Here is an 11,125-nt window from a genome sequence, read left to right as displayed (position 1 = left end):
AGTCATTCAATATCAAATTCTCCATATTCTTTAATTTACAATTTTTCACCAATAGATTGTCATTGAATGATCCCATGAACTTGTGTAGTAATAAAAAACTTGTAATGCATTGTATTCTTCTCTTGCAACCTGCAAGCATTAAACCTACTAATTAAGTTGTACAATTTCAGGGCTTGTTATTTGTAGTTAAGTATTCTAAATATGACTAGACCTCAATTTCTCTAGTGGACTTAGAATTGGGATGCATCATTGTCACTATTTGTCTTCTGCCTTGTAGCTCAATCTATTAATATTAAACTACCATCACCATCTATTGCTAATTAAGTATTTCACTTTCATGTATCTTCACTACAACTTGCAGTGTGTGTTGTGATTCTTGGATGGCCATGTTATCAAAGAGACAATTTACTTGCAGGTGTACCCCAACACAAAATGGGTTACAGAAAGGAAAAATAGGCATATTGCAAAAGTTGCACAAACATTGATGGCTGAAAAAAGGTTGCCAAAATAATTTTGGTCTGAAGCTATTCATATTATTATCTATATTATGAACAGAATCCCCACAGCTATAGTTCGTGGAATGACCCTCGATGAATGCTTTACAAGCAATAAGCCCGATGTCTCACACTTAAAAGTGTTTGTTGTATTGCATATGTTCATGTGCCAAATAAGCTGCGAAGAAAGCTTGATCCAAAGGCTAAAAAATGTATTTTCATTGGATAGTCTCTAGAGTAGAAAGGATATCACTATTATAACCCTATCATAGGTGAGTTCAAAGTGAGCAAGGATATTATTGTTTATGAAAAGTAAGAATCATGGAGCCTTAATGGACCAAAAACATCATCTAGTACTAAATATAAACCAAAGAATGGCAAAAGGTGGTTTATCATAGGATTATATGGGTAAATGGATCCATCTATCTAAAGATCAACGCTCTTAACCTCTTCTATGTGACTATACTTTCTTGGATCAATCACATCTTACTAATTTGTTTCGAACAATTGAGAATTCAACATGTCTAATAACAAATGAATATCTTTCTTTGTGGGAGGCATGACTTTTGCATTTCTCTTCATAGTAACACCATAATGTTTGTGAACAAATAAAAAGATTTATTATGAGCTTATTCTTAGGAAAATATATAGATAAACTTTACATCTAAAAAGACAACCACTTATTAGAAAATTAGGCATATTTGTGAAGGATTTTATACTATCTAACAAGGGAGTAGATAAACTTTACATCTAAAAAGACAACCACTTGTTAGAAAAATTAGTCATATTTGTGAAGGATTTTATACTATCTAACAAGGGAGTAGATAGATTGAAGTATCTTCAAAACAACTTTTTCTTGAATATTAAATTTACATAAAGAATCAACACAATAAATACTTCTTACAAGTTCTAGACTCAATTGATTAGACACACAATTCAAACATTGATTATCATGGCTTGCCAAAAAAGTTAACAAATATTATACATGATACCATGACAATGTAAAGACTTCTAGTTATTCCAATGTTGCAATAACCTGGAAACATATACGAAGGGAAAACTACATTGGAAGCACTACAAAATAATACCACTACATTACATGGTTCCTCATAATACCACTACATTAACAAACTTTATCTTATTCAAACTCCCCCCTAGAAAAGTAAAACTAGAGATTACATACATTAAAATATATAAAACTTTAAACATCATTATGTCTCAGAAAGATAAAGAGGCTCGTCATGTATGATGAATTTTACACAAACTTTGAAAACACGTTAATAATTAGATTGAATACCCATGTTAATAAAATCAATAAAATTTATTAGAAGCACAATATACAATTATAGTTTGAATGCATCCAATGCTATAACATTGCCATCCAAGAACATGGCCATGTTATAGAGCATTTTTTATATTGACAAAGATGTTGGAAACATGTCCCTAATGCACCTTGATGAAAGAGATTGTGTAGATTAAGTTATCTTCTGCACTCTTTTCTATTTACTCTAACTCTTCCAACGCTATCTAATGAGTCCTTAGCTTATAGTTTCTATCTAAAACATCAACACAAAGGGAAATTTGAATTACCTTAAGATACAATATCATACCCCTTAATTCAGATGAACCATATGATGTTAGCTATCGATCACTTCCAAATTTCTATGAGAAGACCATGGATTGTCCTAAGAGGCCTTTCAATGAAGCATGAGGAGCAATAATCCTTGATGATGAACTACAATAAATTCATGAATTATTGATTGGTACATTTAATGAAACAATGAGATATGGATTTCTCTATTGAATTACATCTACATCACATCCAATTACCATTCTCTGTAATCAAAGCCCTTTCTTCAATCTAAATAGGCTTATGGATGACAAACTAAATTAGAGTGGAATGCTTGGCCTAGATGATAGGGACTATATGCTATTAACCTATACTCCCATTGAAAGGAATTCCAACTAAGGTTGCATTTGTAGTTTAGCTTATTCATGGTCTTAATCAAGGTGCGAAGGTGGGGGGTTGGGGGGTTTATTATGTGAGGTCAAATAGAGGGAACAAAGCTTTAACTTCTTCCAACTAAAAATGCCTACGGTTAAACTAACCCCTCACCTGAATAGACTTGCACTTAGAGGGATTCCATATTTCTAAAACTAGTTTTAGTTTATAGTTTCTCAACTCACATATATCTTGGATGGTTTGGTTATTAAATATTTCCACTACCTAACATATTTCCTATAGATTCTATATCCTAAATGTGGTCGATATTAGTTAGGACCCCACATAAAACGCTAAGCCAAACAAAGTCCCTAAAAGTTGACACTTGAACCAAGCATTCCGTGGACTTTTAGCTAAGGTTGAGCACTTCCCAACTTTATGCTCAATTTTGGAGAAGGCTATAATGACCACTTAAATTCTTTGATTTGTTGCATCTGTGAAGACTCTAATTTTCAACCGCTTAGTAAAGCTTCTAATGTCAATTTCAATAGAATTGACAAGATCTAGAGGCACTTCAAAAATGAAGCATACAACTCCAAACAGAATTAATTGCTTTTTTGTTATTATAAACTATACCATTATCGTAACTAGCAAATTAGTTTAACATCATGACTTCAATCCCAGGTGAGAAATACCTTTCAAAGTTCTTGCATCCATCTCAACTTGGGAACCAATAACAACTTACGCAATAGTCAAAAGAAGGGGAGACAAAGGGTATCTTGCCTTATGAACCTCCTGAGGGGGGGACAAGGTGAGGGCACCATTCACTCAAATCTTGTAGTAAGAAACACCTTTCGAAGTTTTAGCATCCATCTCAAATTAGGAACCAACTGCATCTTAGCCAGACGATACCCTTGCCTTATGGACTTCTTGCCAAGGAAGGGGGGTGAGGTTCAATATCTTAAGCAATAGCAAAAAGAAGAGGAGCCAAAGGGTACCCTTGCCTTATTAACTTGTTGAGCGGGAAGGGAGTTGAGGACACCATTGACTCAAATCCTATAGGAAGAAATAGCTTTCGAAGTTCTAGCATCCATCTTGGATTGGGAACCAACATAATCTTAAGTAATAGCAAAAACAAGGTAGCCAAAGGGTACCCTCGCCTTATGGACTTCTTGAGGGGGAAGGGTGGTGAGGTTCACTAAAACCCTACATAAAGTGTTGCTAAAATAAGATAGTAACATACATAGTAAATCTTCTACCAAAACCCATGTTAGCAACGCATTGAAAGATAAAACTCCTTTAAGCCTATCATAGGCCTTATCAAAATAAAACTTAAACAACACAAAATCCTATTTAGTATCACAAGCATACTCCATACCTTCCTTGAGAGAAATGAGAGAATCAACAATCTATCTACCTCCATTCTATGTAGTCATTTTAATCCTTCTTATCCATTGGTCAAGGTGCCCAAAGATTTTCCTGGCTAAAATTTTGAAAAAAAACTTTATAAGCTAAAGTGAGATAGGTAATTTGTCTCCAATTGTTGAGAACAATCTTACAATATATTTTATGATGAACATTTGCATAGAGGGGTGAAGCTCCACAATGCATAAACCCACTCCAAACTCTACATTGTAGAATGCATTTGTAAGCTAAGGCTTTTGCACTTCTTTAAAGCGTAAATGGTGTCACTTAAATCCAAGGGGGAAATGTTTTGATCTAAAATGGCCTCCAAGGAAGGAGGGTTAACTTCCTTATCTGTAAGTACCCACTTCGACACTAGCAAAAATCTTCTCCCCACTATGAATGGGGGAATCCTAAACATAGGGATAATCATCATGGAAAAGAGAAAAGTTTTGATTTTGGTCCAACTCTATAATTATATTCTCACCAATCGGGAGGGGAAGGGATCTTTTATCTATGCTCTCATCTTCATGAGGCTATGCATCTCATTTTGAGGGTGTATCAATTCTACAAACCCACCAAGCTCTAAAGAAGAGCAAAATTTAGGTAGCTTCAATTTCCCTCTCATTTTGGAGGTTTGATTCTCTCATTTTGGAGGTTAGATTTAACCCTTAACAAGTCTTACTGAGCTTGCACTTGGCCTTCATTAGCTACTCTTTCCAACTCAATACATTCAAAGCAATTTCAACTCTTCTAATCTTCCTCAAATTTAGTGGTTCTAGTCTACAACACCCTCAAAAGATCGAGTGTGCCTACATATAAATTTCCAAGCAACAATTGTATAGGAAATGTGACTAAAAGTCATTGCCTAAGAAGAAGCGCCTAGGAGGTAAAGGGCCCTCTAGGACCTTTTTCCTTCACTCATTGAGAGGAAGTGAAGGCTCCCCAATTACGAGCCTTTAGAGAAGTCTTCAGCCCTGGTATTTGTTTGCCTATTGGTGTATTCTGTATCCTCCCGAGGGCGGGGGCCATCATCTAGAGCTTACAAGGTGGCGCTCAATTATCGACCATGGCCTATGAGGCACTGGCAAAGCTGGTTAATGGCAAACTTCAACCCATCGTTCCAAACGTTACTCATGACACACAAATAAGACGTTCACCTTCTTCGAGGTTATAGAGCGGGCCCAAGCCAATGGGCAAATGGTTACGGCCCTTCTTTCAGACTTTGAGAAAGCCTATAGATGGATTGGTATTTCTTACAAGGCACCATGGCTAGGCTCCTCTTAGCAGTGGATTAGCAAGGTCTCAACACTTTACATATCGATACGTGCCAAGAGAATGGCGGGAGGAAAGATACAAAGTTCCGCCTAGAACGATCGGGCAAACAAGATTGCCTCCTTGCTCTTCGTGGAAGCGATGTCCTATTACCTCTAGGCGAGACTCGATGGCTTGAGGAGCCTCAGTCAAGTGCAGACGAAGGTAGAGCTATTGGATTTAGAGTGTGTTTCTGACACGACCCTTTATGTTGAGGATGATGAGCTAATGTTTGAGAGAGTGAGATTGGTATCGGAGCTATTTTGTACAGCTGCAAGTGTGAAAATTAACTACCGTAAGCCAGTCAATTTTCTTATAGACCCTGATTCCAACACTGATGACTCGGGAGTTCACTCATGCTTCACGTAGGCAAGCACGAGACAAATTATCATAGACCTCGGGTTCCACATGGGACTTAACATCACAGTAAACCAACAGTTTGTACCAATGTTCAAACTACCAATGTTGACTCCATCTAGCGGAATTGGAGCACGACTGGCCTTTCTCTAGTTGGCACAACTCTATTGCTCAATCAAGTCCTATCGACAATGGCTTGGTATATAGCCTCCTCTGGTGCTTCTTGACATATCATGTCCTGTTCAATTAGAGTGTTTGATCCAAAACTCCCTGTGGACCAAACTCTGTGCTAAAAAGCCATGTCAAACCATCATCTGACACCACCCAAAACACGAGGGCCTCATAGTCATCAATTGGTTGGCCCAGATGCAACATGGAGTTTTGAAGAGCTACACATTTTAGCATTTGGGAGACACGGAAGCATTGACTATAGTAATGCGAGGTGGTGCAGCCAGTAAGAAGAGGTGCCTATCGGCTACTCAGGTGCATCTCATGAGGGACCTTAATAGCAATTAGTCAAGGAGGGTTGCCACCCACTGTATGTGGCAAAGATGCAAGATGCAAACTCCATCAGTGAGGCTAACTCATGTGTCCCAGTGGGTCTAAAGACTCTATCCAACAGTCAATTTGGAGCCTCCTACATCTTGATTGGAGGGAGGGGGAGCTCATTCAAAGTCTTAAGGGACATCTTGAAAGCACATTGCTAGATGATTTTCATATAGCATCTTGGTGTTTGCCATCTTGGGTAAAAGCTCTAGTCATTCATCATCCACTTCTTCTGTGGGTATGTGGAGCAACAATAGAGAGACTCCACAGGAGCTTCGACACTAATTTCTTAATGCTTAGGGCAGCCATTGTCTATCCTTCACCCTACAAGATAACCTGCTCTGATGTAGCTTACATTATTCCCACCGGCACGTGATTCAGAACTTTCAGAAGTGTGAAGTCTTCCCCATAACATTTAAGAGGGAGAAACTTGAAACAACTGAGTCAAAGATCTATCTGATCTTTTGATCAGTGCAACTTGTTTTACTTGGGTCTGTGACCACCTGTTTTACCAGGACACTCTTCGTGCATTTCAGCTTACAGCTTGAAAAGCCACATACATTACTCTTCCCTGAGAAGTATTAAGGGCTCAACCTTGAATGTTCTCAGGCTGAAACCACAGAATGAAGCAGAAGTAACTCTTCCCAACAAGGGAAAGGCCCGCACAAGGCCGGAGGTCAATTCTGGCGATCACATGCAGCTAACGTGATAGCAGGAGCACAAGAAGATATACAGGGTGAAATACATCATACAAGGCTGACAACTTCTGGATATTAGGATATCACAGGGCACTTTCACTGTAAGCTCCTCGCAAAATGGAAATCTGGCCCTCTCTCAGCATCAGTTCTTCATCAAGCCTCTCGGCTAGCTCCCTCAGTTTTGCAATCTCTATGGTAAGCATTGTTGCATGTCTAGTGATATCATCTGCTTCATTCCGAAACTCTTCTCGCTCTTTTCTTACTCTGGATAACTCCTTGCGCAGATCACTCAATTCCTTGACATTTCCTTGCAGTTGTTGTTGTAACAGCTCTATTTCCTTTTCTCTATTGTCGAGCTGCAAAACCAAAAGATCAGTCAAAATCCATACATACTACAAGTTCTCATTGTTGGTGATGCTTGCTTCACGGAAAGGATTACTCTTACCTGATCCTCAAATTCCATAATCTGCTTATTGGCAGAGAGTAGCTTTTCTAGCAACTGAGAGGCGACAGAACCTCCAACGACATCCTCATCCAAAATCTGTCCTCCTTTCTTGAGGAAAGAGCAGCTTAGAGCTTTCCAAGCACAATGTAGAACATCCTTAGGAAGCCCTTGACACTCCAATACTCCAAGAATGTGCCACAAGTCTGCATTCTCCATGCCCCTCCCCAACTTGGAACATGGAATCTTTGAGCCTTGATGAAGGTCATTTTGCCAAGTAGGCTGGGGAGATGTGCCCAATGGAACTTGTTCCACATCTCTAGCAGCTGTTTGCGTGTGCAGATTCGCCAAGTGTCCTTGCAAGCTTTGATCAAGCTCTCTCCCCTCAAAAGGACCCCCTGAACTTCTCCCCAGTTTCAGAAACTTAAGTTCACCGCGTAGAGCATCTACCTCGTGTCTAAGTTTGGATTCTACTTCAGTAAGCCTCAGAAGCTCTCTCTGAAGCCTCTTTCGGTTTGCTATTTTTCCATCACAAGGCTGATTGATTGTTATACTCAATTCCTGCCACAATTCCCCAATTGTCATCTGCTGATCCTCACACGTCCTATGTAGCCTTGACAAGTCTTCCTGGAGCTGTGCATTCTCCGTTTGTAGCAGCACATTCTTTTTACTAGAGTTATCTAGCTCAGAATCCATCAAGTTCAATGTGTTAGACATGTTAGTGAGAGCACTCTTTAAATCTGCTATATCTGAATCCTTCTGCTGGGACTTCTGCTCTAAGGTCTGCAAAGAGACTTCACACTCTTTCATCCTTGACTTCCAGGAGGCTTCTTTCGCTTTATAAGAAGCTACCGCCTTCTGGAGTCCAAGTCTCTCCTCTGCCATCTCTAAAACCCTTTCTCTCATCTGCTTCTCCTCACCCTTGATTGTTTCAAGCTTCATTGCCCACTCATATTCCCTTCTTTGGAGCTCATTTTCCAAACTTTGTTGAACATTTGCTTTATCCTTTTCAACTCCAATGATCTGGGCCTCCAAGTCAGTTTCCATGCGCTGGAGTGAGTCGACTGCAACCTGAAGGTCTGAAATTCGTTCTCCAATCTCAGCGGCCACCTCTTGGCCCAAGTCTTTCTTATCCCTGCAAAGAGTGCTAATCTCGTAATAGAGCGCGTCAAGCGCCTTAGGGGCAATCTCCTCTAACAAGGAACATTGATCTCTACTCACAATCCTAAGCTTCCTGCTCCAAAGATTGCTTTCCATATCTGACTTTGCTGCCAGCTCCTCTCTCGAAATTGCCCTTGCTTGAAGAACCTCATAAAGATTGCTATACCCACTAGAGGTTTGATTGCCTTGCCTGCTGTGTGGGAGAACATGCTCACCTCTGACCACAGGATTCTCAGGCAGCATATCTGCTGGCATGGATCGTGCACCAGATGAGATGGGGGACTGCAAGTCACCGGAGCTTGCCAAACCACCTGCTCGTTCAGTTTTTCTCACCTCACCGGAGCACTCTATCCGGTAAGCCAGAGCCACTGAAGCACTGACCTCGCCACCTGCTTGCCCAGGGTTTTTCTCCCTCCGCCAGGCTCTGGTGACTCTACCAGCCAGCATACATGGAGAAAGACATCGAAAAGATGAACTTGTGCTTTGTGGTTTGCAAGAAGTATCATCCTTAAGACTGGAAGAATCTGCACACGAAATTAGACTTGAATACCTTTTCGATGATTTGGTGAAACAGGAACTGGACTCGGACGCACTCTGACGTAATTTATTGGAGGTGGTCAGGCTCGAGAGCCTTGAATGGTGTGTAAGCTGCACTAAGCCGTGTCTTGCAGCCGGTCGATAGAGAACCTGGTCTAACTCACCCGAAATGGACGTGCTCTCAGTTGCCTGATGACAATTAGACCGTATGCAAGGGGCATCTTGCGAACTGGTATGCATGCGTTCGGCAAGCCTTGCATGTAGCTCCTTGTAACCACGGTCTCCTGATGAACTGCAGGAAAACAGACGAGCCCAAGCCATTCAGTCAGATCAGTACGAGTGATGGACGATGAAAGTTCAATCTCTCTTATACCAAAGTGATTATTTCACGTCAAACTATACGATACATATCTACTTACGACGACGAGGAAGAGGCCGAGGTCGAGGCACAAGCAAGCATATCTTCGGGCAAGCCTTTCCAATCAGCTTCAACAACGCTGTTTAGGGAGACACGCCTAGAGCGAGGGCTTGAGACGCAAGAGGAGCCGCCTGTAAAGACGGGATAAGCGGCAGCATCCTTGGAAGGTTTTCGGAAGGATCCCAGCTGGCGCCCTCGGGCGAGAGCTGTTCTGGAGGAGGAGCCGGCAGTACTACACTCATCCCCGCTGGTGGTGGAGGACACACCAAAATCTGCCTCGCTTCGCCGTCTTGCTCTGGAAACTAGAAATTGAGAAGACGCACAGAATTCCTTCCTGTGAAGCTCTTTCCCGTACTGGTCATGGCTGTTGCCTTCTACGTCGTAGGTCACAAGCAGAGAATTCTCGGAAGGTCGTAGGGGAAAGACTCGCCGCATGACACCGGGGGGAGGCCAAGCCCGATAATGCGTGCGCGTGTGTCTGTCGGTGATGTAGCCAAGGAACAACGGAGCTTGGCAGATTAACTATTGGCGCTGCACAGGAAGAGAAAAGCCTGTGATGACGATTGCTGATGCAAAAGGATGACGACGAAAAGCTTTCTTGATGAGTGTTTGCACTGGCGATGGCGAATGAATAAGCGTCTCAAAAGAGTGGCCTAACTGTGGCGAGGGCGGGAAAATCTCTTGGATACGTGGTGAAATACTCTCCGTTCAAGCGATTTGCGAAGAGCAGGAGACTGTACTGATGGTGTCGAACAAGAGGAGGAAATGTGAGTAGAATTGGAGAACGAATGACCGAGTGAAGAAGAATTAAGGGGACGCAGAAAAAGGAGGAGGAGGAGGAGGAGAGAAACAGCACACCGAGAGGGTACTTCCACGTAGAGAGGGAGGGTGGTAGGGAGGGAGGGAGGGAGGAAGAGACAGACACTTCGGCCCTTCCATGTAGCGGCGGCGGCCGTCTCTCTCTCAGCCAATAACTTGTCGACTTACTGCTGCCACTATTTCACCATCTTCCCGGATCATCATCAATGCCTCCTTATGAACAGAGAGTCGTCGCCCGGGAAACAACCTCATCCTCCACGGTAACTACGCACGCACTGGTTGGTTGTAGCCTTGCTCCTCTCAACATGCGTTCCCCCCCTCACACGCGGTGGTCATCACTGATGCGCTCCTCCCAACTGCCCTAGCAACCTAGTAATCCCTAGATGCCAAATTCGGTTTTTGTTGAGCTTCGGGCCCGCCGGTCACTCCCAAAGCCAATAAGGGCAGAGAGACCCCACTCCCCTCAATACAGGCAATTGCACTCAATGTGAATAGGGGGAGTGGGTAACCCTCCATTTCCACTACTAGCACTTTAGAAAAATCAAGTGCTAATACTACCATTAGTAAGGGTATTGCATTTAATTGGGCGACAACACAATTGCAAAAATTTGATAACCGATCAAAATAGCACCTCCTTAATTTAGAAAGAAGAAGAATGATCTAGACCATAATGGGAAACTTCCCATTAGGGTGTCCAGTTCTCTCCAATTCCTTGTACAATGATTGAATCTCCTCCCCCCTTCCCCCCAGTCTCTGTCAACTACAATGCAAAGCAATCAAGGAAGAGACCAAAGTAACTAATCTCTGCCCTCTGAGGAGGGAGAGGAAAGGACAAAGCCACTATTTAGCATCATGGCACATCCAATTCCTATACAAGTGCCCTAGTTCAGTTCCTTGCCCCCATAAGAATTATGAATTCTATTGGTGTCATCTGTCATCGAGAGGGTCGAGGAATTGTTGACTCTCTAAAAGCATCCTACAATCCATTCTTCA

General features: G+C 41.8%; 1 protein-coding gene across 1 annotated transcript; it reads right to left on the bottom strand.

The window, feature by feature from the left end:
- Nucleotides 1-6,547: 6,547 nt before the first annotated feature.
- LOC148009096 (uncharacterized) lies at nt 6,548-10,229 on the bottom strand. The gene is made up of 3 exons (XM_087673817.1): nt 9,315-10,229; nt 7,201-9,187; nt 6,548-7,111 (listed from the first exon to the last, which is right to left on the bottom strand). Exons 1-3 carry the CDS (start codon nt 9,746-9,748, stop codon nt 6,839-6,841), a joined length of 2,694 nt encoding a protein of 897 aa, XP_087529943.1. The 5' UTR covers nt 9,749-10,229; the 3' UTR covers nt 6,548-6,838.
- Between the last annotated feature and the right edge of the window lie 896 nt (nt 10,230-11,125).

This window comes from Lygodium microphyllum, unplaced genomic scaffold (genome assembly GCF_053477565.2).
Source record: "Lygodium microphyllum isolate KBCC unplaced genomic scaffold, Lygodium_microphyllum_v1.1.10 scaffold_40, whole genome shotgun sequence".
NCBI classification, from domain to species: Eukaryota; Viridiplantae; Streptophyta; class Polypodiopsida; order Schizaeales; family Lygodiaceae; genus Lygodium; species Lygodium microphyllum.
The sequence above is the reverse complement of the archived record's forward strand: the minus strand, read 5'-3'. Positions and strand labels throughout refer to the sequence as shown.